A 22717-nucleotide genomic window follows, 5' to 3' on the forward strand; every position below is an offset into this window, starting at 1 on the left:
CACTTTGTATAAGTCTTCTCATTTAATCAATAAATCTTTGGGGACATCTGCTGTTCTCATTTCATAGATGAGAAACTTGAGAGTCATGTAGTTTAAGGAACGGTCCAAGAATGAAGAGGCAACATGAACTCAAGAGGGTCCATTCCAAGAGCTTAATAACCTGACAACTCTTTGTATTCAGTGCCTGAGTTCTGAAATCTGGCTTGACAAGTGCTTGTGTGTATGACCTGTTGGTGACCTGAATATTGATGAGTTCTTATTTGTTGAATTTTTTATGGTTAGACTATTAATTGCAAATGGAGTCATGAGTGCAGATTTTTTTATCATTAAAATTTTGATTTACTTACTTTTAGAATAGGAAGGGATAATGCTAGCCTACACAAGTCAGAAGGGAAAAGTTAAATACTGGATGGTCTCACTTGTATGTGGCATTTAAAGAAATGAAATGAAAGCAGGTTTTATAATTGCTTCTTCAATGAGTTGATATTGCTTGGGTTTTTTTTTTTTAAAAAATTTATTTATTTATTCATACAGAACTGGGGTACAGGCCAGAGATGCGGAGGGTGAGAAGATTCACCAGAGACAGAGTGGGGAGCAGAACAGGCAGATCTACGAAGTACACTGCTGAGGGGAGCAGCGGGGGGATCAGGAGAGGTCTGCTAAGCCATGTGGATCTCCTTTGGGGGAAGCGGGGATCGAACTCATGCAGAAGTGGCTTAAGCTTCTTAGTGCAGTGCTTTAACCCACTGCGCGGGAGGGCCTGCTTGGGTTTCTATATTGTAATTAATATAAAAGCTGGGTTTTTTTTTATTTTATAAAGAAATATCCAAAAACATTCAAGTCAATGCCCATAATGCAATGGCTCATTAGAAAATAATTTCCAGGCTCTCCCTGGTGGTGTAATGGGTTAAAATCACAGCACAGCAAGCTTGCTGCAGCCACCTTCTGCACAGTTTGATTCTCCAGCCCCAGAGGTGTTCCACATGGTAAAGCAGACCTCTCCAACAGGCTGCTCCCCTCAGCATTGTACTTTGTCGATCTGCCTGTTCTGCTCCCCACTCTGTCTCTGGTGAAGCCTCTCACCACCCTTGCACTTCTGGCCTGTACCCCAGTTCTGTATGCATAAATAAATAGATCTGTTTAAAAAAAAGAATGTCCATAAATCAAACGTGTAAAATGCAGGCAAAAAACAATTATTACCTCAGGAAAGTGAAGTTATTTGGTCCCATAGTAACTGGTGGAACCTGGATTTTAAGCCACATAGGCTTGTGCTCTTCACTTGCTCATTATTGAATGTCAGCTGGTGACATTGCACTTGACATTTCGTCATCTATTACAGAAAGTTTTTCTGTTTGTGTACTTGGTTTCTTTCATTCTGTGTCTTTCTTTCATGTACATAGAATTGGGGTACAGACCAGAGGTGCAGGGGCAGTGAGAGGATTCACCAGAGACAGAGTGGGGAGCAGAACTGGCAGGTCTACAAAATACACTGCTGAGGGGAGCAGCGGGTGTGTCAGGAGAGATCTGCTGTGCCACGTGGGTCACCTCCCTGGTGGGGATTGATCTCATGCTGCAGTGGCTGGCACAGGCACTGAGACTGTAACCCCTGTGTCTCCACCACCAGGGAGTCCCTTATGCTGTTTCTTCATGCCTTATGATGTTACTAATCATTTCTACCACAAAGGGCTGTTATGAGCATAAAGTGAGATATAACAGAGAATATAAATGAATATCCATAGCGTGTGGTATAAAAGGTGAGTTGCTACTGTCTTCACCTTTATTATCGTCGTGGCTGCCCCTGAGGACCTTTTGAATTTAAGAGTCATTTTCTTTCCATTAGCACCAGGGTACGCTGAATGCTCGCATCTGTCCCTTAGGGCATTTCTCAGTCCATCAGTTACAAGCCTGGGCCGTGGTGCACAGCTGCCTTGCGGAGGCTACCGCGGTCAGAGCTCTAAGCTGCGCAGGAGGTGGGTGCGGGTGGGGAAAGTCGTGGAGGGATGGAGAGAAACGGACAGATGAGAGAGGCCAGTACGAAGAGCAATACAAGAATTCACAACAAATAGCAAAATTGAACGTGTGCGGGACGGTGCAGTCTCCTGGCACTCTCCATTTCTCGGACCTGGATCGAATGACTTTACTTTTCAACGCTGCCTGCCCGAACTGGCTGCCGAACGACCCCTCCTTTGCTCCGCTCCCCTCCGCACCCCACTCGGGACCCGGCCTGCCATTGGTCGACTCAACTCCCGGCGGCTGCGGATTGGCGCTCGCCCGCGGCGCTACGGAGTTTAAAGAGGGGGGCGGGGGGCGCGCTGCCCAGCCGTGCTGCTGTCCTGGAGCGCGCTGGTCGCAGTGACTGCCATTCGCCTGTCGCACCCTCCACCCTCCGCTCTGGGGTCACAGCCTCTAGCGTCCTGCTGCCCCCTCGGGCCTCGTCGGCCAGCGGCTCGCGGGCGCGCAAGAGTGAGGACGAGGGCAGGCACGGTCCAGCCCCCGGTACAAACAGTTAGTGAGGGGTGAGGTGCAGGGTCCCGAGCTGGCCACCATGGTGGCCACGTGCTTACAGGTGGTGGGCTTCGTCACGAGCTTCGTGGGTTGGATCGGCATCATTGTCACCACGTCCACCAATGACTGGGTGGTGACCTGTGGCTACACCATCCCCACCTGCCGCAAACTGGATGAGTTGGGCTCCAAGGGGCTGTGGGCCGACTGCGTCATGGCCACGGGGCTGTACCACTGCAAGCCCCTGGTGGACATCCTTATCCTGCCAGGTAAGGACCTTTGTACGGTAAATGTCGGGTCTTGCATCCTAGGCTTCTGGGCAGATTAGGGGAGTGGAGCATTAGGTGATGTTCAAGGAAACATTTGCAGGGGACTTGAAGATCTTGGGGCACAGTGTCTGACATTTTCAGTGCCACCTTGTTGCAGATGAACCAGGCAACCCGAAATTCCCAAATTGAACTTCTGTAACCCTCAGTTTTCTTTTCTTTCTTTCTTTCTTTCTTTCTTTTTTTTTTTTTTAAAGATTTATTTATTTATGCATACAGAACTAGGGCACAGGCCAGAGTTGCAAGGGCAGTGAGAGGCTTCACCAGAAACAGAGGGGAGCAGAATAGGCCCACTGATGAAGTACACTGCTGAGGGGAGCAGCAGGCAGGTTAGGAGAGGTCTGCCACCCCATGTGGATCACCTCCCCGGCAGGCGGGGATTGAGCTCATGCTGGGGTGGCTTTAGTTTCTTAGTACTGTGCTTTAACCCGCTGTGCCACCAGGGAAGGCCCAGCCTCAGTTTTCTTATCTAGAATTTGGGATGATAGTGGTGGTCATGGGCCTAGTCACACAGAGAAGTTAATGAACTGAGATAGTGACTCCTGGAAGGAGGAACTCCGGGGTGCTCCCACCTCCCCTGACCTGAGCTAATTCATACCTCCACCAGGGCCTTCCCCTCAGACATCCTACTTTCCTTACACACACTGAGGAGAACAGAGAGAAACAGAAGTTTAATGGTCTTAGTGGGTCAAATGTTGTACTCTGAAGAAGTGAGGACCTTTCTAGAATCTTCTAGCTCCTCCAGATCCATTTGGACTGACCCAGGGCCTTTCTCCCCCGACCTCTTGCCCTGCTGTGCTCTGGACTACCATGACTGCTCACTCCCACCTTTCGCTGTCTCTCAACTGCCTGGGTTGGATGGGGGAAGAACAGGCCCTGCTCTGAGCCATGCTCACAAGCCACAACTCCCATCCCCTCACCCCCAGCTGTCCTCAGTGGGAGAGGAGAATTGACTAGCTCCATTGCCCCTGGTGCAGGCCAGGGCCCCCATTTTACTTGCTGGTGTGTTTAAGAATTTTGTTCAACCCTTTCAATTCCAATTTAAACTTTGAGCAAGTTCAGCAATTGGGAAGGTAGTGGGCACCCACTGGGTTTCTTCTTGGGATATCCTGACTGTTGTAATTTACTCTTGTCCCTCCCTATTCTCCTTTGTCTTTTGGCCTGCTAACCTTAGCAGGGTCTGTACATTTAAACTTAGTTTCTTAGCAAGTAGAGTAATTAACTTTGTTTTTTCTCCCCAAAGATGTCTTTTGCTCCCAGCGGCCCTGTTCTGTCTTTAAACCTCCTCTCATGTGCCTCTTTTCAGCCCCAGTCAATCCCCCTTTTCTGCTTGCTTCCCTGGTATTTGTTTTTTATCTCCATCAGGCCACATCTGATCTTCTTTTTTATTCATTGTGAGTTCAGTTCTCCTACAACCTTGTAAATTCCTTGACAATATAGATGGTTCTTGGCTCCTTGCATCCTCTCTTGGTCTCGCATGGCCACTGGCACACAGCAGATGTGCAGAGTGTGTTAGGCCTGCTGGCCACCAGCCTTTTCTTCACACTGGACTTTCAGGATGACAGAAGTCCTGGGAGCTGTGTCCAGGCCCAGCCACAGGTAGTGCTGGTGTTGTTAGGCCTGGGCGGGGCTCTGGAAGCTAGTGGTTACCTTTTAGAAGTTAAAATAAACCGTCTATCCATCAGCTTTGTTTTGGGGATTAAATGAGATAAAAAGCATAAGCCTCCTCTTATGTAGTAGATGCTCCACAATAGGCACCTTGGAGTTTTTAATTAAAAGCTGGGTATAGATAGTATTTGTAGGAACCTTTAAGTAAAGCATAGAATTACTCTCTACTTCATGCCCCTGAAATTAAGTTTACTGATTGTTCAGTGCCAAGTGGTTTGTTTTCAGAGAACGCAGACCATCCAGACAGATGGAGTACATTATGGGGAGAGTGTAGTCCTTCCTGCTCTTTCCCTCCCTCTCACTTTGTGTGGGCAAAGGGACAGATCTCAGTCTCCATCTTTTGATTTCCAGATGTGGCACCTCGTGTGGAGACAGCCTGTGCCATGAATTTCAGGACCTTGGTTGCTAGTTGACTCTTCGGTGTCAGTTTGGCTCACCTGCAACACATAGGGCCTTAGGTCTGTGGTCACTGAGTCACTTTAAAAGAGCTACAGGAAACTGGAGGAAGGACCTCTGACCACAGACCTAATTGTTGTTAATTCGGAAGAAACTGAGACGAGCAGTGTTTTCTTGTGGCTCTGCATTCTGGCTCAGAGTCAGTGTTATTGGATCCTGGTGCGCAAGGCAGGCTGACTGGACTTGGTAAGAGGGTCCTGGCTGTGAGGCTGAAATTGAGGTTCGTTTTGCTCTGCCGTTACCCCTCTCTCCCTCAGGTCACCAGCTCTCATTCCTGTTGAGCAAAACAGGGAAAGTAATAAACAGCCTTTATTTTGGTGGAGGGGAGTGTTTTAATGAGAAATGGTACATTTAAGTCTTTCATTTCCTCTATATTCTCAGATAAACTTTATATAAATATGCACATTTTGTGCCGAGGTTGTGCCAAAGTTGTTCCTTGGGATTTTGACAGCAAAAAATTAAAATAGTTTTGCTCCACTCTTGTTATTCAACTCATTCCCTCCCTTATTTGTAATTGTATACTTATATCCTCTGTTGTGGGCACTATTGACTCCATGAAGAGGCAGGAGTCTGCCTTCCAGAAATCCCTGGGTCTGGAGGGATGACTGAAGGCTTGAAGGCTGGGAAAGTGCCTGGGATACTGTGGGGAAGACCAGAGATGGGGCCTGATAATCTGCAGGGCCCTGGATTCATGAGAACAGCAGTCTCCGCGGAGGGATCTGGGAAGAAGCATGAGTTGTAGCTTAGTCTAGCAATGACCACACACTACTTATATACAATGTGAGTTGAAAGCACATGCTTAGGAAGAAAATTAACTAGTATACCTGCAGAAAATTAACTAGTATACCTCTGTCAGTACTGCACTGACAGAGTAATGACACTAATAATAATAACTAGTAGCATGTGCTGGACATTCTCTAGGTACTGCATGATTAACTCACCTCACTGGGTTCTGAGAGATGTCATACTTTCACCCCATAGAAGAAAATGCCAATATATAGCAATTCAGTACCTAGGTCACATAGGTCTAGCATCTCCACAGCACACTAGCGCCATTTCAGAAGACTTCCTGGGAGATTGAGTTCTAAGCTGAATCTTTCACAAAGTGAGGTAATACTGTAACTGGGCTCTTAGCCCTGCCATCCTGGATGTTTGGTCTAGTGGTTTAAATCAGGGATCCCCATTCTTTCTCCAGCCCTCATCCTCCTTTTTTTGGTCACTGAGTCACCCTAAAAGCTGACCACACTGCTGCTGGGAATGTAAAATGGCTCAGCCACTATGGAAAGCTGTGTGGAAGTTCCTTAAAACACTAAAAATGGATTTATCATATGACCCAGTAATTTTACTACTAGGAATCTACCCAGAGGACACAAAAACACTAATTCAAAAGGAAACCAGTGTTCTATTTAGATTGCAGCACTATTTATAGTGGCTAAAGTATGGCAAGAACCCAATGTGGCAAAACATGAACGAATCAAGAAGACATCGTATATACACATGATGGAATACTACTCAGTGATCAAAAAAGACTAACTCATATCATTTGCAGCAACAGGGTTGGAGTTGGGGGGGATGATGCTCAGTGAAATAAGTCAGAAGGAGAAGATAAATGTTGGATGGAGTCATTTGATGTGGAGTATAAAGAAACAAAGGTCAGGAAAAAGACAAAACTTACAAGTTGACTATCGATCTGAGACATACAGCAGGGAAGCGGGAGAGAGAGCGCTCAAAACAGGGAGAGAAGAACGCAGGGATTATGGTGCTTGTTCATGGGTGCCACGGTGGTGGGAGGACTATGGCGACTACATCTGAAGAGAGAAATCAAATACTGTCCAAAAATGAACAAAGATATAAGAGGATAAATAAATTAATTAAAAAAATGTTGACTCTGAGAAATGATCTTGGACAACATTCAATACATTCTAAGTTCTGGAATGGGGTAAGAGCAGGAGGGCAGATGGTGCTGACTTCCCCTGGGGCTGGGCTCCAAGGAGACCCACAGCCTAACTTTCCTCCTCTGCTCTCTCCGCCAGGCTATGTGCAGGCTTGCCGGGCCCTGATGATCGCAGCCTCTGTCTTGGGTCTGCCCGCCATTCTCCTGCTGCTGACGGTTCTCCCCTGCATCCGAATGGGTCATGAGCCCGGCGTGGCCAAGTACCGGCGGGCCCAGCTGGCGGGTGTTATGCTCATTCTGTTGGGTAAGACGTGTTTTCTACAGCGCCCCCCACTCTGGTTGAACCTGAGGAATCTGTGCTCATACTCAAAAGTCATTTGAAAGAAAGTCTATCAGTCCACCACAGCACGCGTTATCCCTTTATGCTTCCTTGACATTCCACACACAGGGGTAACTCATGTCTGTGGGGAATCACTGAACATGAAAATAAGTTTAAAAACAGAAAAAGGATTTTGAGGGTGGGAAATGTCTAAGGGAGCAACCACAGGAGTTACACGGTGACTGTCAGACTTCACAGTAGAATTCCTTTTTGAACCCCCTAAGCCAGGCCTCACCGCAGGTGGTGGAGTCAGAGTTCCTGGGCCTCAGGCTGGGCAATATTTTTTGAAATCTTTCCAACTGACTCTTTCACGCAGTCAGGACTGAGGACTTCAGTGAACTATCAAGAAAGACAAAAGTGAGAGGTTGAGAGCAGTAGATCACTAGGCGGTGATTTGGGCTGTTGCTCAGTAAGCATTCATTGAGGGCCTGCTCACAGCAGGTCTCCTCGTAGCCACAGGGCGTAGTGGGGGAAAAGGCAGGCTGTGTTGGGTGTACATACATGGGCGTCCTGCTGGTGTGGGTGTGCTCACCTACCAAAGGTGCCCAGCCGTGCTCAGGCCATGCACAGGCCATGCACACATGTGTGGAGTCGTCCAACCCTCTGGGGGTTTCCCAGAGCCAAGGACCTCCACGGTGAGCTTTGAGAGTTGAAGAGAAGGTGGTCAGGTGGGAGGCATGCAGGTGGGAGGCAGAGGAGGCCAAGGAAATGGCATGTCCTTGTTCAGTTTTCTGACCATATCGCACTCAGTGGCTTCATTTTAACAACCCAGGAAGGGGGCATCTCACTCACCCAGCTCCCTTCAGTGGTTTCATTTTTCTTGACCCATTTCTTAAATGCTAATTCTGTAAGCACATTCTCAATCCTAATAGTGACACAAATTTTAAGAACTTGTTGCAAAATGCACTGATAGCAGTGAGGAGACACTGCTCTGTTGTGTCACAGGTGCTGACCTTCCTTCACATGAAAGTCACAGAATATCTGCAAGTAAGAGGATACATTAAAAACAAGAGGGAAGGAAGCACAATGGACTAGTGTGGTGGAGGGTGGGTGATTTGGCAGTGGGTGCTCTGTGGTGGTGACACCTGATGGGGGATCCTAGTATGAGAGCAGTTAAAAAGAAACAAAGCTAAACTAATGGAAAACAGTGATACAAAAATTAAGAGTGCACAGATGTATATGTATGTATTAACCCCCCCCCCGTAAAAACAACTGAATAATCATTTGAATAATTTTTAATAATTGCTATCAAAATAGCAACCCGTTGACTGAAATTTCCTAGCTGATTTAAATAAAGTTTTTCTTTATTTTAAAAGTGGGTTGGTGGATGTAGGCAAAGCTCTAGAGAGGAAGGTGAGGTGGGCAGGTCATGGGTGTGGCCCCAGTCCCTGCTGCTTGGAGTGAACTGATGGGAGGGGACACTGGAGGCTTTGACCCCTGTCCCCCAGGGGGGCTGCACCTTTCTGGCCACTTGCCATTTGGATGGGACCCAGGCATCACTCCTGGCCCCCTCACAGCCTGTATTTCCAGTGTTTCCTGCTATCTCTTGGCTGACTCCTGTGCTGGGTTTATTTCTCAGTGGGTCATTTGCCTTTGGGTTGGACATTGTTTTGACTGGAACGAGCCAGCTCTAGAAAACAAGAAATGTAAAGCTCATTGTTTTAAATGGGGTACCTGCTGGTCTCCTCTAGGGCTCCCTACTGAGCCCTTAATACCTAGTTTCCCTGTCAGCAGTTGGGAGCAGGGAGCTAGAGAGAGTGAAGGCTGGCTTTGTGTTGGTCAGGATTGATTTTTTGTAGCTCTCCTGGCTTTGTGCTGGTCAGGATTGGTTTTTTGTAGCTCTCCTGGGAGAAGCCCGTGCTGGGCTTGCGCTGGGTGCTGGGTCACTGAGTGGTGAGGTGTGGACGCTGACCAGAGGGACCAGGCGACACTGGGGGCCTGGGGAGTGTCAAAGCTAATTCTGCTGTGGACACTAAGCACTATTGACTAAAGTCCTTTCTGACCCTGAAAAATTTTTACTTTACTGAAATCTTAAAAAATGATGTCTTGTAGTTTATCTGCTCAGCAGTTCAAGTTTAATGGTGTGAGGATTTGGTTCCTGCTGTGCAGGAGGGAAAGGGAACCTGGTCCTGCTCTTTCTTAAGCCAGATGAGAAGCTCAAGATGCTGCAGGCCCAGATCTGAGGCAAGTTTAATCTTGTGGCTTTGTCAGGCAGGAGGTACCTATTCCCTGAGTTGCTTTATCTTATCATTTGGCATCAGACCAACAGAACTAAATCTCAGATCTACTCATTCTAGCTGTGCGAACTGCGGCTGTTATTTAATGTTTCTGTGCCTTTCTACGATGGGGATAATGAGCCTGCTTCTGAGGTTGGTTAGAATAGCAAAATGATATGCTCAACTCATTATCATGGTGTCTTGCACATAGTGCTATTGTTGGCCGGAGGAAATAGTGACCAAACCAGAAGGAAGCTGTGGGTATTTTTTCCATCATGTCTAAAGCCTAGGGTCACCTCCATGCAAGGCGCTGGAGCAACGGTGGGCATTGCCTGGAAATATCAGCTCGCATCCTGATCTAGCAGAAATACTCCCTTTGTTTTCTTTGTGGACACCAGAGGGTATGGATCAATTGTTCATTTTTTTATTCCATTTTTAAAAAGCCATGTTAAGCTACCCAAGAAATTCTGAGGCTTAGTTCTGATTCTCTCTAATTCTCACCTTGGCTACGAGTTAATGCTTTTTTTGCGGGTATTTCTTGGGGAGATGCAGCAAAAAATAGAAGGAAAGAAAATACACCTTTCTTCCTAAGTGAAATAAACTTGGTTTTCAGAAAGTTTTTAGTAAAACAAGATATGTGTGTGTGTGGTATAGAAATGAAAGGGCAAAAAATTGAAAGAAGGCCAGGAAAATAATGTCCTTAAATATTCCATTGACTTGATGATTGTTGTGAATATTAGAATGTAACAGATATTGCTGGCATAAGGGAGTATTCCTCTGGCTGCTATTTTTCCTTAGGTCAATATTTTAGAGAACAACAAATGAAAAAAAGAAAACTTTATATCTAGTTTCAAATGATAAGAAAACAACAATTAAATATGACAGCTTGTTTGAAATCTATTACTGGCTGCCTTGAGTTAACTAACTTCTTTGAGGAAACCTAAAGCTAATTGTTATTTAGATCATGTATAATAATAACATCCATTGAGAAGACAGTGTTCAGGGTGTTGCACAATGTTAAGCCAGGTATTTTTTTTTTTTTTTTTTTTGGCGCGTGTCGGGTTTTCCAGGGTCCTGCTTTGTGAGGTGTCTGAATGAGCTTCTTGGAGTCTCTGCTCACCCTTGCTGTAATCATGGCAGACTTTTGTGTTGTACTTTTTTTCTCCGTCCCCTAGCCACCCCGCAAGGCGTTAAGCAAGGGATTTTTAAAAAAAAATTTGGTTATGGAAAATTTCAAACAGACACAAAAAAACCGGAAAGAAACTCATTCTCATTATTAATCAACTCTTGGCTAATACCCTTCCTTTCTTCCAGTTCAGTTTTTGGGAAGCAGTTTTTCCGGATAGACTGCCATCAAGATTTCTTCTGTTATTACAAATACATCAGAGAAATTTAGGTGCTTTTTTTTTTTTTAAAAAAAAATTTATTTATGCATACAGAACTGGGGTACAGGGCCAGAGGTGCAGGTGTGGTGAGAGACATTACCAGAGACAGAGTGGGGAGCAGAACAGGCAGATTGTCCAAGTACACTGATGAGGGAGGCGGGTCAGGAGAGGTCTGCCACGCCTTGTGGGTCACCTCCGGGGCAGGCGGGGATCGGGGACTGAACTCATGCTGAAGTGACTTTAGTTTCTTAGTGCTGTGCTTTAACCCGTTGCACCACTATGGAGGACCTGAAATTTAGGTGCTTTTAATGAAAATGTTGATTTGTGCTAGAAGTGATGATTTTAGAAGTCCTTTCAGTGCTTAATGCAAGCAAACAATTTTCAGTACATGAAGGAAGAAATAGCAGTTTGGTGCTCTTCTGTCTTTCTCTGCCACTTTGCCTTTTTTTAAGTTGTTACCTCTAAAGACAAACACACCTGTACCAATTTTATTCAACTTCATCATATTAATTTAATTCTTTACATTACCATGTAGCATTTAATCCCAAAAGAGATTAAAAGTAACAACTACATCTCCAGATTTAAAACTGTCTTTCAAATATTTTCTGTGTCTGTCTATACCAAGATTACTGTTAGCTTTTAATAAGGGTGTATTTTATAACCTAAAGATTATGTTGTCAGAAATTATTTAAAACTGAGTATTATTTAAAACTTCTTATTCTATGAACAGCTAAAGTTTTGTTTGTGAGAGAGTCAGCTAAACCCAGATTAATCTACACAGTGAAGCTTGCTTCTTCCTTTCCTGCCTTCTTTTTTCTTACTCCCTCACCCAGCCCCCAACAGCATGCAGTTAAATTTTGCATCTTCTGAAGGTACAAGAAGGGGAACAGATTGTGAGTATTGAAATTTCCCTGTATTATTTATAAACTTAATTTCAAAATTAATTCTGATGACATAAAAAGAAAAGCAATGAAAATTCTCTTTATCTTCCTGTGTCCTCATAGATAACTGTGCTATGTTTTTTGAAAAACATATTTTTCCGTCAAATAAGAGCAAGAACCACCACAAAATCTTTTGTATATGACTACAAACAGAAATAAATCTAGTAAGCCTTCTATGTTTTTAAGGAAGCTAAAAATCATAGTCAGTTCTATTCATAGTTCATATTTTTTTGTCAGCTAATTAGTTTAACTTACATTTACTTAACTTTACTGAGTAAAACTGATCTCCTTTTCTCCTCAAATCCTTGCAGAAATTGAATGAAAACTCCTTTTTTAGTTTTAAACGTTTGTCCTGTGAGTTCAATCGAAGGTCGTTGAGTCCAGGGGGCCTCTCATTTCCCTTCACGTTGTGCTGGTCTGTCATCTTCTAGTGGTTTTGATGGGCTTCATCTTTGAGAACCACAGGAATTCCACCCAGATTGCATTTATCTGCTGGGAAATAAAGAGCCTGCTGGTGCTCATTTGTCTTGTTTTGCATGGGCTATAAACGAAGGAAATCTTTAATGAGGTAAATCACGAGCTTGTGACTTGAAGTGTGCGAAAGTCTCCTTAAGGTTTTATGCTTCTAAAAGTCAGTTTTGATGGGTGTGAAGTGGAAAAAACACTTAAAGTAAGTCCACTTTGTCATCCATTTATCTATCTATTCACCCTTCTACCTCTTCACTCATTTAGTCCTATGGGTTTATTATTTAAATGTTTTTCTGATTTTCCCCCTTTCCAGTGAAATATATTGGAGTAAAATAAAACCAAATCCCTAAAACTTTCAAAGTCAAGCCTGATTGTTAGTCTGATTTTTCTCCTGTGTGAAGATCATCTTTTTTTTTTTTTTTTTTACTATAATATTTAGGCAACAGAGAAGAATGAAATGAAATGAAGGGCATATTCTTAATTTAGTCCATAAAACTTAGACCAGATCTGAAAGTTAGGTTTACATGAAATACGGAGTCTATTTTTATGTGTGTGGTTGTGTGTGTGTGTTTGATATATGAATACCAAGTAAGTGAAAATATAAAAGTTAATGCTTATGTTGAAGAAAAATTGTACTTCTCTGTGGGCAGAAAGGTAAATTAGAAAAAGCACTCAGTGAGAATAGAAATCAAAAAAAGCTTGCTGAGTTGAAAGTGACAAGGATCCCCCAGGTAGCAAACAACACACTGGCTTTATAATGCCCTTTCTTGAATTTGTTGAAGAATTTATGGCTAATTATTGAAAACCTCATTAAAAAAAATCTGTCAACTTTGATGTGTCATTTCAAGTAAAACTTTAAAATTTCTGTCCTGCTTATAGAGGTGAGAAATCAGATGACATCAAAGAAAATTATGGAGTTATTTTGTTTAAAGCTGTGTTTGTTCACTACAATATCCACATGTGGCCATTTAAATGCAGAATAGTTAAAATTCAAAACTGAACTTTTTGGTGCCTCTGGCCTCATGAGAAAGAATTAATCATCCCTGTACCTTGTATCTACCTTATTTGAAAATACTGATCTAGAATAAAAAATTTTAAGCTTTAATATTCTTTCCTACTCTTGTTTTGTTATTTGAGTTAAGAGGAAGGGAAGAGCTAATGATATAGATGCTATTTTTTATCTATTCTTTAAAATCAAAATCAAATCTGAAAGCTAGATAGGTGGATACAAGAAGATAAACTTCAACCATTGTGGCTGATCACAACAAATATCATCACCATAAAATCCTGGAAAGCTTAAATCCTTTTATACCAAGAATTCTTCATCTCTGTGTTGAGCTTTTGTATAACACAAATAAACTCTTAGCTGAGACTCCACTACAAGAGTCACTACAAGTAAGTGTTTTTATAGCTTCTTCAGGTCTTTGTAATATGAATTAACCTAATTGAAAAAAATGGAGTGGAAAATTGAAGTGGGAACCATCTTGTCTTTCATTTCTGAATAACTCAGATTATTCAGTTATTCAACTAGAATATTCTGAGCACAGCCCATGTGCTTTGCACTGAGCTAACCACTTCTTTTACAAAAAGTAAAATATGGCCCCTGGCTTCAAGGAACTTAGAACTTGGAATGTGAAGTAGATATATATAGAGATAATTATAATATATCAGGTAAGTTGTAATAAACTTATAACTAAGTCAAGATGTATAAACAAATACAAAAATAGTCTTTGGAGTTTAACGTTTTATTTCCAGGTTTTTACGTTGGAGTCCTTTTTGCCCCCTGTTGAAAAAATAAGAACCTTGCAATTAGATGCAAGCTCTTGATCATCACATTCAGTAGATGCAAACCTTTGGGGTTCAGATTATCAAGGGAGCAGAGCTGTGTGTGATGAGTTTTTGGAACTGATTGGAAACCAGAGAAGGTTGAGAAGCCAGAGCAATAAAGAGGAAGGACTCCTGCCTGCAACGCTTTCAGGTGTGGGTGGGGTGGAGGAGCCCAGTCACAGCGCTCTTCCTGTCTTCCCAGCTCTGTGCGCCATCGTTGCGACCATCTGGTTCCCTGTGTGCGCCCACCGTGAGACCACCATCGTGAGCTTTGGCTACTCCCTGTACGCAGGCTGGATTGGTGCGGTAATGTGCCTCGTGGGTGGCTGTGTCATCGTCTGCTGTTCCGGAGACGCCCAGTCGTTTGGCGAAAACCGTTTCTACTACTCGTCGGGCTCCAGCTCCCCTACTCATGCCAAGAGCGCCCACGTATAAGAGAGCTGCCGGCCTGCCCACGGAGGTGCTGTAGATGCTGGGTCCTGGGCCCTAGGTTTGCTTGCCCAAGGGGGAAGCCCACTCAGTCCTTAGCCAGGCTCCAAAGCCAGAGGTTCAGTCAGGCATCCTGTCTGGCATTTTGTAGTCTTAACACCCCCTTCGCTTTTGTTGCCTTAAAAGAAATCTTTAGGTCAGAAAATGCCCACACATTTTTTCTCATGGTCTTGCCCACTATTAGCTCTTTCCTTGGGCAACCTCTTCATTACTCATTACAATACGTACATAAAGTATGTCCATGTTTCTCTCTCTTAAATTTTAAATATTTTGCAAACATTGCTGAGTTGGGTGTGGGGAAGAGAATAAAAGACACTTTCAAACTGTTACAGATGACAATGGGAATCTCACAAAGATGCCTCTCTGTTCCCCCTCCTCTTCAGCTCCAAGGTCCTTTAGTTATAAGCAATAGAAAAAGATAGAATGGGGCAGGGTGGGTGAGGGCCGGGAATCCCTCTATGGGAAAGTTTCCCTTTTCTAAGTTGAGGACAAGGGGTGGGGATATTTTTTAGTTTGTGATTTTACATTTTCTGTACATACTTTTTGTCAAGATTGATCATTTTTATGACCACGGTTTTCCTGAAATTCTCAATTCATCAGTATGAAGGAAATGAACCAAATAGACTTTAATTATATGATAAATAACAGTACAAGTGAGTATAACTCTAACCTACACTCCACAGAACATTCTTGAATTCCAGATGTAGTGTTTAATCTGAGTTACATGTAACTTCAATTTAACATATTTCAAAGCTTTTCTCCTCTCTCTGTTTTCATTCTGTTAGGGATCTTGAAGTGCTATTGCTTAACATAAATTGTACTGTTGAATTTGGCTTTACGGGTGTAAAAACTGATAATGTATCAGTATCTGAGACCCCAAACTCTTCAAACACTGATGGTGCATTTTGTTCTTTAAGTGAGATCTGTGCAATAAAATAACAGACTGTCTGCAAAACTGGTCTTTAATATTCTGTTGGATCCCGAAGTGTCTAACTTGCTAATCCTTACTAGTAATTTATAGGGAAACTGATCTGTTACTCAGGAACAGGTCATTCTGCACTACCCTGAATTATTAAAATGTTATATTTTATTCACTATGCTGTGTTGGTTATGTGTGTGATAAAGGTATAACAAATGCCCTGTAGGTTTCTAGCTGAGTGACATGATAGAATTTTGGTGTCAGAGATGCATGGTCAGCCAACAGAAGCCAAGTGTGAAAAACTCTTTTGTCTACCTTGAACTCTTAGTAAAGGTATTGGTTGGGTATAGCAGAAGTATAAAGCACTTTTTATTGGGTCGTTAAGTAGTAACATCTAAATGCATTTTATTCTAACATATATGTAGATGTTTAGAAATTTTGGAAAAGACACTTTGAGTTGATTTTTGTTTGTTTTCTATTCTAGAAATTATCAATTTAGAGTACTCTAAAAAAAGGCTGTAACCTGTTTTGTCAGTATTTTTCCAAAAATACTAATTTTGCTAGCCGCTTGTATAATAATTGCCAAACATTTCCTCTTTGGAAAGATCCATTCGGGCTAGTCATTGTTAGAAATATTTGTGTACATTAGGAGATTGTAACCTAGTGGAAACTATTTCTGAATTGCTTACACAAGAAGAGACAATCTTTATGTTGACCAAAATATTTGCTAGTTTTTGGAAGGGCACAGGTCATGTGATTGTATTAGTGCTCCCTCCCTAACTCATCAAAAGTTATCAGACTGTTAACAATTGTGTACATGGGTGGAACAAGAGGCAAGGGGGTGGGAGGCAAGTAAAGCTGTAGGTCTCTGTCACCTCTTTTCATACAACCATGGACTTGAATCAAGTGTCAGTTTGTCCTCTTCTGCCTTAAGGAGGTATGTGTCCACTTGCCCTCCTCCTTTCTTGTCGCTTGCTGCTTCCTGCCTCATGTGATGGGGCATGCTACTTGACCCCCCACTTTTCCCTGTAGCAGCAGAGACATCTCAGGTTTTCCCTGGCTCATTATTGCCCATGTAATAATCATTAGGAACTGTGATCTTGTAGGTTTTAACTCCATTATTAGGTTTTATCATCAGATTGATAGGGGGAGAGAGGGGTTGCTGTTCCACTAGAAAAGGACTATTAGGTAAAAATATAGTAAGAATCATACATGTAGTTAAAAATTTTGAGGAGCAAAATTAAAAAATAAACAAATGAAATTAATTTTAATGCTCTATTTAAACTCAATCCATCTGAAATATAATTATCCCTCTGTAGCTCAAGGCATTGATCCCAGGACCTCTTGCAGATACCAAAACTCAAGGATGCCCAATCCCTGATATTATATGCCCAAATACTGATGGCACAGTATTTGCACGTAACCTACACACATCCTCCTGTATACTCTAAATCATCTTTAGGTTACTTAGATACCTAATGCAATGTGCATACTATGTCAATACTCTCTATCTTGTATCTCTAGGAAATAATGAAAAGCAAAAATCTGTTCATGTCCAGTCCAGCTGCAGCCATGGCAGGTCTGACTACTACCTACTATGTATTTTTAGTCCTTAGTTGGTTGAATTCATAGATGTGCAACTGAAGACATGGGAGGTTGACTATCGTCTCATTTCAATATGAAATCAATTACTAATATTTTAGATCTTTCTTTTTATTAAGTCTTTGGATTCCAGTGTGTTTTACACCTACCATGTAAATCATTTTCTATGAGCCATAGTTCAGGGGCTCACTGGCAAAGTCGTGTAAATGGCCACTAGATTGGAAACAGCTATAGGAAAACAGGTTCTGCCTCAGTAATCATAAGAAGGACTCAGTCTGATGATTTTATCTGCTTTCATTAGTGCTCCATTACAACTTGGTCATTACAGTGATAACAGTTGAGCAGTTGTCACCTGGGGGAACACAATGATTACCCCCCCCTGCCCAATCACAGATGAAATGACATATGCAAAGTGTTCTGCTTTAATAATAGAGAAGTCATGCTTGTGCCGGGAACTTCACACGTGTCATCCTATCCAAATCTCCCATTGTATAGAGGAGGAAGATGAGATGCAGAGAGCTTGCAGTCTTTGTTAAGAGAGTCCCTGCATTGCACTAAAATCGAGTCGAAGTAGAACTCCAAAGTTATTGTTCTCAAATATAGAATGACTGCTATGTCAGGTAAAATGCAGATTTTCTCTCTTCACTTCCAGAGACTGATTCAGTGCGTTGGAATCAGTATCCAAAAATCCGCTTTTTTCATTAGGAACCCCTCAAAGATTCCAATGACACTTTGGGAAACAGGGAAGGAAGAGCCTGTCTCCTGCTTTCTGCAGCTCAGCAGATTTCCCTCATTCCTTCTCTGTGACCCTCAGGGGATAGATGACTTTGAGCGTTAGTTACATCAATTTTCCTTTCACTATTGGGTCTGAAGAGGTCACATGCCGGGTACTTCTGATTTGAAATGAACCTGTTCAGCTCATGCTTTCCAAGAACTTGATAGAACCCAAACTAAAGAAAGCATTTTCAAGGAAATTTCTGAATCTAGAGATGCTTCTTACAATGACAGCAGCAACAACAACAACAACAGAGAGAGAGAGAGAGAAATTGTATAAAGAATACAAGTTATGTATTTGTGCTGATGGGTGGTTTGGGCTAACAACAGAACAAGGTTTGGTTGTATCTTGCTGTTTTTTTTTCAAATCTGCCTGTCAGTGTTTCTTTATACAATGTACACAATGTGAAGTGCGACATCTTAAATGTTTGGCAGGACATTCATGCTCATGACATCACATGCTGGAGGACAGGGAGGCCACTGTGGGGCTGGCCCCGGGGAGAGGCGGCATCAGTGCTGCCATTGAGAAGGCTCCACAAAAGAGTGTGTGACAGCCAGATGTGCAGCTTAATGGAGACTGACCCAGGATTGCGGTGGAGGGGACGTTGGCACATGCTGCTTATGGCTTGAATAGCAGCTCTTGAGGAATCTATATTTCTCTACCTCAGGCAGAATCTCAGAGTTGGGCTTTGTGGCTCCATGGCTGGGGGAGGGAGCAGAGACAGAGGGACTTGTCACTGCGCCCTGTCCCATTGTTGTAATGAAAAATGTGAACATCTTAAGCCATTTCCAGAAAATTTTGGAAGGTAAGAATAACTTACACAATATTTGATCTCTCCGCTCAGGAACAGTCCCTGTTTATTCCCACCACCTCCTCACCTGTGAACCACCCCCAAAACCTCTTGTGCTTGTCCCTCCGATTTTAATACAAAAATGATCTATGATGCAAGAAAATAAAAAAGTTAACGAAAAAGAATAGCTTATGCTTTACATCAAAGTCACCTTCCAAAAAGCAGCGAGCACATAGGTATCACAGTCTGGAGCTTTTAAAAATTAAAATGGTTACTTCTCTTAGGTTGCATCATAGGCACACATGCTCTTCAAGCTGTAATGTGGGTCCAGATCACCTGGAAATCATGTAAAATGCAAATTCTCATGCAGCAGGTCAGGGCTGGGGGCTGAGATTCTGTGTTCCAACTAGCTCTCAAGGGATACTGGTGCATTTGGTTTTTTTACACTCATACCTTGAGCAATATTTACTTACAGCAAAATAATGCTGTTGAACAATAAAGAAAATAAAAAAGTTACACATCATTTCATCATTAGAACAACTTCTTTGTGTATATCCTTAGTCATTGTTTTATTTTGAAACAAATACTTCTAACATAATTTGCATATAGCTTTGCAACCTATTTTTAAAAAGTTTCTTTTTTATGTATTTATTATTATTTTTTATATCATTTTTCATTTTGTACATTTTGTCATCTCAGTTGCAATCCTCACAGACTTCCCCCCCACCAGTTCACCCATGTGCCATCACCACAGTCCCATGTGCTCTTCCCACCCCAGTTTTGATCCTGTTCCCCTCTTCAACCTATAGAAGGTCTCTGGCTTACAGTTATTGTTGATTTTGTTTTTTCTTTATTACAATTGCTATTTTTTTCCCTGACCCCTTATGCTCCTGCTTTGAGTTAAACCATCTGGTATTTCACTTTAAAAAAGTTTCTAGAGAACATTTTCTTAGATCATTAAATGTTTTTCTAAAACAAGATCTTAAACTTCTGTTTAATTTTTCATTGTTTGGAGGTACCATAATTTACTCAGGATTTTCCAAGCATATCATGGTTCCTTTTTAATTTTTTAAAATTTCACCATGGATATCTTTATAGGTAATTCTTTGCACATACACATGAAAATCACGTTAGCATAAATTCCTAGAAGGGAATTGCTGGACCACATACTCCAGACAGGGCTTTAGAAATAGTTTGTTTATTTACTTTTTGGCTAGGGTGTTGCCTAGCTTCTTCCAGCTCCTCTAACAGAATTCAGAATATCAATTTAGTATGTTTTTTTAATTTTTTTTTATTTTATAACAGTTTATTTTTACATCATTTTGTACATTTTTTTTTCATCTCAATTGTAATCCCGTGGGTTTCCCATCACCAAGTCACCCGTGTGCCATCACCATAATCCCGTGCACTTCCCTCCCCAACCCCCCATTTTTGGTCCCATTCCCCACTCCACCCCCACAAAATGTCCCTGGTATATGCTGTTCATTATTCTTGTTATTTTCTTGCCTGGTCCATTATCAATTTAGTATGCTTTTAAAAAAATCATGTGGCTATATAAAATTTCAGTTCTGTTTATATGAAATATATAAGAAAATATTCATGAACATGTGTGGAAGGGACCCTGGTCTTCTGGAATTCAGCCTGCTCTAAAGTACAGTTTTGCCCCAGTTACTGTGGTCCATAAGGGTCCAAAGAGGTGTGTTTATCTCCAGGTGTCCTTGTATTGGGGGCACTTTGATTCCAGTGGCTCCTGATTAGAAGTGGAAACTTCTGGCAATATTATTAACTAAGTCATTAATTTGTTTGCTCCCATCATAATCTACAAAATCAAGTCAGGGTTAACATAAATCATTTGCTCATTTCTCAAGACTTCAATTCATTAATCCTGTGCTTGGGCTAGAAACAAAATTTACATGGGATGCTTTTGCTGCCCAGGACTTTTAGGATGAGAAAATTTGTGCTAAGGATGGCTAGGGGTCTTTGGATATTTCTCTTGATTCCGCTTTAGCTTCCATGAACAGAGCAGAACCTTCTGGCAAGAAATTAGGACCCTTCACTGGTGCACCCCAGTTCTCAGGCTGACCTGAAACTCAGATTATGCCAAATTGCCCTTCCTCAGCTTGGCTTTCCCTAGACCAGAACATAGCTCAAATTTGCCTCAGCCACAGAATACAAAGGAAGGATTGGAAGCCATTCCATTCATTATCTCTGAAATGAAGACTCACTCTGTGTGCTCCAGACCTCCCAAGATACTGTATTTAAATAGATTCTCAAGCACCCTCAAGCTTGAGAACCTGTAAAAAAAGATGCAATGAATAAGAGTACTTGGTAAGACAGTTACAGATGAAGACCTAGAGGTGAGAAAGGTCGGGTGACTTGCTTGGGGCATGCACTCCAGAGGCATTAGCCATTCCCTAGGACTCTACAAAGGAGGGGCTGTGGTTTGAGGGGAGGGAACTGCTCTCTCACAGCCTGTTTCATTAGAAGGAGAACTTTCTTTTAGTACCTGACATTTCCTCCCTGGTCTTTGGGTGAGTACTTGGATCAGGCTAGGTGAGTCGGGGCCCTGACCAGACAGGGTCTGGCCTGGGAGGTTAGCATATTATCCAAGCTGGAGCCTATCATTAACTGGACCTGTGAGTTTGAGCAGTCTCTTCTTATGCCAAACTGGGAAGATGCATACCTAGGAGCCCTCAGCAATTGTGACTTCAGTTTCTAGAGAAAATGAATTTGGGAAAATGAAGCCAATTATAGAAGGAAGTAGAGATAGAGAAAAGGCTTTATGGTACATAGGGGCTTGGTCCCATATATTCTCAGGTCAACCTCATAACTGCTCTTTGTTTGCACAAAGCAAATACCCACTCACCCTTTTGCCTTTTAAAATTGAATTCTTCAGTTATATTCAATAGAATTCTGACTGACAGAAACTCTAGTTATAGACATTTTTCACAGTGTCTGTGTCATTTTCTCCCTCCTTTTTTAGGGCATTGCTGCGTCTTCATAGCTATGTGATCTGAATGGGATCATGTCCCTCCTCTTTTGCCATACTATAGATATAGAAAAAGGATATGTAACCAAAGTCAAGTCAAGAAAGTTCTTTTCTGAAACTTCAAATTGAAATTAAGAGGAGAGACCTTTCTTCATCAGTTGGGGGAATTCTGTTATTTATGGCGTTTGTCAACCTTGGGAAGATTTTCTATAGGAAGGGTGAGGAAGAAGGCTGGAGAACATATGGTCCAGCAACATTCAAGTCTCTGTTTCTAGGTGAAACGGGGACTACTCCCATCATTTTTGGTTAAAGCTAGCCTGAACTTGGTCACACTTTTTTTTTTTTTTAGTTAAAGATTGATTTATTCATACAGAACTGGGGTATAGGCCAGAGGTGTGGAGGGTGAGAGGATTCACCAGAGACAGAGTGGGGAGCAGAACAGGCAGATTGAAGAAGTACACTGCTGAGGGGACCAGTGGGTGGGTCAGGAGGGGTCTGCCGCACCATGTGGATCACCTCCGGGGCAGGCAGCAATCGAACTCATGCTGAAGTGATTTTAGCTTCTCAGTGCTATCCTTTAACCTGCTGCGCCACCAGGGAGGGCCCCTTAGTTACACTTTTAACCAAAAAGTCCTTGTGAATAGGGACCACTTGAATCATTTGCTTAGCCCTCACACTTAAGTCATTTTCATATTTGGGGTGTTGTCTGTGGTAAATTTATGCAGGGAGGAAGGGTAAGTTTTTATCGCCAATATTTATCCTGACTGAAACTCAGAGACATCATTCATACTTCCACCTCTATTCACTCCCCTCCTGTTAAGTTGGTATCCAGAGAAACAGAAACCACCATAGGATCGCAAACAGAAGGAATTTTGTACAGGAAATTGATATGAGATAGTGGAATAGCAGAAAAATCAATCAAGAGGATGAACCAAACTCAGAGTGTGGCAAGAGCAGGAAGCCACAGCCAGTGGTTTCTGAGCAAGGGATCCAGAAAGCGATCCTGCCACCAGGGCCAGGTGGTGGGAGCTGAACTGTGATGGGGCTGTCTGGTGAGGGCTAAGACTGCAGTGGGAAGGTGCGTCCTGTGG

The 22717-nt window shown here is 42.5% G+C and overlaps 1 protein-coding gene across 1 annotated transcript; it reads left to right on the plus strand.

Moving 5' to 3' along the window:
• The first annotated feature begins 2330 nt into the window (after nt 1-2330).
• On the plus strand, nt 2331-15506 carry CLDN11 (claudin 11). Its single transcript, XM_004674957.2, has 3 exons — nt 2331-2771; nt 6986-7150; nt 14265-15506. Exons 1-3 carry the CDS (start codon nt 2546-2548, stop codon nt 14495-14497), a joined length of 624 nt encoding a protein of 207 aa, XP_004675014.1. The 5' UTR covers nt 2331-2545; the 3' UTR covers nt 14498-15506.
• The last annotated feature ends 7211 nt before the right edge of the window (nt 15507-22717 follow it).

Source organism: Condylura cristata, unplaced genomic scaffold (genome assembly GCF_000260355.1).
Source record: "Condylura cristata isolate star-nosed mole 26May11 unplaced genomic scaffold, ConCri1.0 scaffold00003, whole genome shotgun sequence".
Lineage (NCBI taxonomy): Eukaryota > Metazoa > Chordata > Mammalia > Eulipotyphla > Talpidae > Condylura > Condylura cristata.

Excerpts from the sequence above, each read along its gene's own strand:
- CLDN11 (XM_004674957.2), top strand. The coding sequence starts at position 2,546 with ATGGTGGCCACGTGCTTACAGGTGGTGGGCTTCGTCACGAGCTTCGTG. Across the intron at positions 2,772-6,985 it reads GGACATCCTTATCCTGCCAG|GCTATGTGCAGGCTTGCCGG; the intron begins GTAAGGACCTTT and ends TCTCTCCGCCAG. Across the intron at positions 7,151-14,264 it reads TGTTATGCTCATTCTGTTGG|CTCTGTGCGCCATCGTTGCG; the intron begins GTAAGACGTGTT and ends CTGTCTTCCCAG.